The sequence below is a fragment of the Sander vitreus genome, chromosome 4, assembly GCF_031162955.1.
Source record: "Sander vitreus isolate 19-12246 chromosome 4, sanVit1, whole genome shotgun sequence".
NCBI lineage: Eukaryota > Metazoa > Chordata > Actinopteri > Perciformes > Percidae > Sander > Sander vitreus.
This window is the reverse complement of record NC_135858.1, coordinates 7,668,383-7,670,852: the sequence shown is the minus strand read 5'-3', so window position 1 is coordinate 7,670,852 and position 2,470 is coordinate 7,668,383. Positions and strand designations below refer to the sequence as shown.

Below are 2,470 nucleotides of genomic sequence, written 5' to 3'. Positions count from 1 at the left end.
AACTCTTAAAAGAAATCTCATTTTTAATATGTCATTAAATTCTGTTCAAATCCATACAAGGCTTGCTGTCTGAATATTCTTCTGGTGGGGAAGTCAAACCAGTTAAATGTGAGTCAGCTTTGGAGATGAACTCATTTCAATTTGTAAATTTAAACAATTCTGGAATCAGTCATTTCCTGAGCTGAACAAGATGACATGACTGACCTGAAGCCCTGCAGTTAACCGACATCAAATATTACAATTGAGTGCATAGCCTCAATGTGACCTCATCTGAAAAAAACCCCCACTGTAATTCAAGTGTTTGTGTCCTCACAGGACAGCCATTAAAAAAAAGTAAAACTGAGCAAACATGGCATGGCACACCTCCACTATTTAAGTAACAATGTATACATTTTTTTAGGAATATGTTAGCAACAGCATTCAAATTAAAAGAGACATTCTTCGGCATCAGTGTTCATGGTGGGAAATAAAAAGGGACTCATTCTTTAAAAGTGATAGTACAGCGTAATGATGCAAGGCTGATATAAAAGATGTAAGAAATGAGAGTTAATTCAGGCAGACTCAAAGGACACCCTTACAGAAAAGAAATGCTCAATACAATCTACAAGAAATACTGACGTGCGTCTGTAAACAAGAAAAGAAATATGCTGGGTATATAACACGTTTTCTATGACGCAATAATGGGGTTACTTGCGATTGTTGTTATTTGTGATTTGGCTTGTCGACATGATCAACATTGCTGCAGATACTGTAACGATACTGTAAATATAATAATTTTAGAGATTCAACATAACGGCTTGACCAATTCTCCTTAATGTATGCTGTAAAAAAATGTGTATTTATTTCTACTTCAGTAACTTCCTGTTATAGTCCAGCAGTGTGTTGGTTACAGATCCTTGAAGAGTAAAATAGCGGTCTTGTACTGAATGTCTAAACATGGTTTCAGACTCCAGAGCTGCATTACCAAGGGAGTGAAGGACTTTGGCACTCAGCAGATAGAAGACAGTGATGTCAAAACAGTCTTCTCTGCTAGCTTAAGCTCTAGTTCAAACAAACACACACAAATGAATGACTCCTTTTGGTGTGTATGTGTGTGTGTGTGTGTGTGTGTGTGTGTGTGTGTGTGTGTGTATCAACCTGAGTCTATGAGCTACAGCACAGAGGTTCTGATATCCAATTGTGAACTTTGAACCCCTGAAACTTAAAGGGGATACATTTTCAAGTGGCTCAATAGATGGAACTAAATATGTGTCAAGACAAATGGCTCTGCTTGTGTGTGTGTGTGTGTGTGTGTGTGTGTACTGTATGAATGTCTAGGAGTGAAAAACGGTCCAGATTTTGTCTGTAAATGTTTAGGGTTCTGCTACAACACACGTTGCTTCAGCATGGCTCTGGCCAAGCCAAAATGTTTTAAGTCTCTGTCCCTAAAAAGTAAAAAACAAAAATCCAAACATCATTACCTATTGTCGACTCTGGATTTTTTACATTAGCCTCCAAAGCGTTGGATTTATATTCATATATATTTATATATATATATAAACCAATAAAATACATTACAGGTGCCACCCAAAAATGCAGCCAAACTCAACTGTGTCTGAAACCAAAGTAATAAGATGCAACACAGTTAAGTATATATACATATGGGGGGGATAGCAAATAGGAGTGAAGGGCTGTATTAACAAGACCAATATTACAAAATATTCAAGAAGGCATCTCCGTTATTTTGTCTGTACGACTGCGCTGCCCTGTCCTCCGGGCCGAGGCCTCGGTTCCCTTTTCCTGCGGGCAGTTCATCCCATCCACAGATCAAGTTGTGATGAGTCTTTTCTTTTCTTTTTTAATCCATCAGATGGGAATATGCAGCTTTCTGCATTGTAATGTATGTGTGTGTGTTCTGGTGCGTGCATATGCTTGTATGAAGTGTATGCAGACAGCCATCCATCCATCCATCCTTCCATGGCAGGTTCCTACTTGAAGTTGGCGTAGTCAGAAAAGGCATCGATATACTCCTGGACCACTTTGTAGCAGAACTCGTACTGCTCCTGAGGATGGGGAAGGGCACAGGAGAAACAGCCATGTCAGTTGGAACTACTAACACTATAATTTTCTGAAATCTGTCACATATCAATCACTGATCCCTTGTATTAAAGGCTTATAGTACAATCACACAGCTGTAGTTTAAAGTGCTCATATTATGCTCATTTTCAGGTTCATAATAGAGTGCGGATCGGGCTGCATTTTTCTGTCCGAGTCCGGCCCGCGTCCGACAGAGCAGTAACCGAACCCGGCCCGAGCCCAACAGGCATTAAGATATTTATGTTTTCCTCATACTAATGACACATATGTTTGTTTGTGTGGAAAGCCCGCTTTTATTAAGCAACTGTAGGAAGGCATTCGGAAATGTCAACAGATGAGCGCATCAGCACACACGGGGCAACAAGCGCACATAACACAGGCGCACACCTACATA

General features: G+C 39.8%; 1 protein-coding gene across 1 annotated transcript in view; it reads right to left on the bottom strand.

Annotated features, from left to right (window-relative positions):
- The window catches only part of ptpra (protein tyrosine phosphatase receptor type A), a 29,643-nt gene continuing 27,173 nt past the window's right edge, over positions 1-2,470 (bottom strand). The window contains exon 22 of the mRNA XM_078247956.1: positions 1-2,042. Within this exon, the coding sequence (XP_078104082.1) occupies positions 1,968-2,042 (75 nt within the window). The 3' untranslated portion in view covers positions 1-1,967. The remainder of the gene's footprint in view (positions 2,043-2,470) is intronic.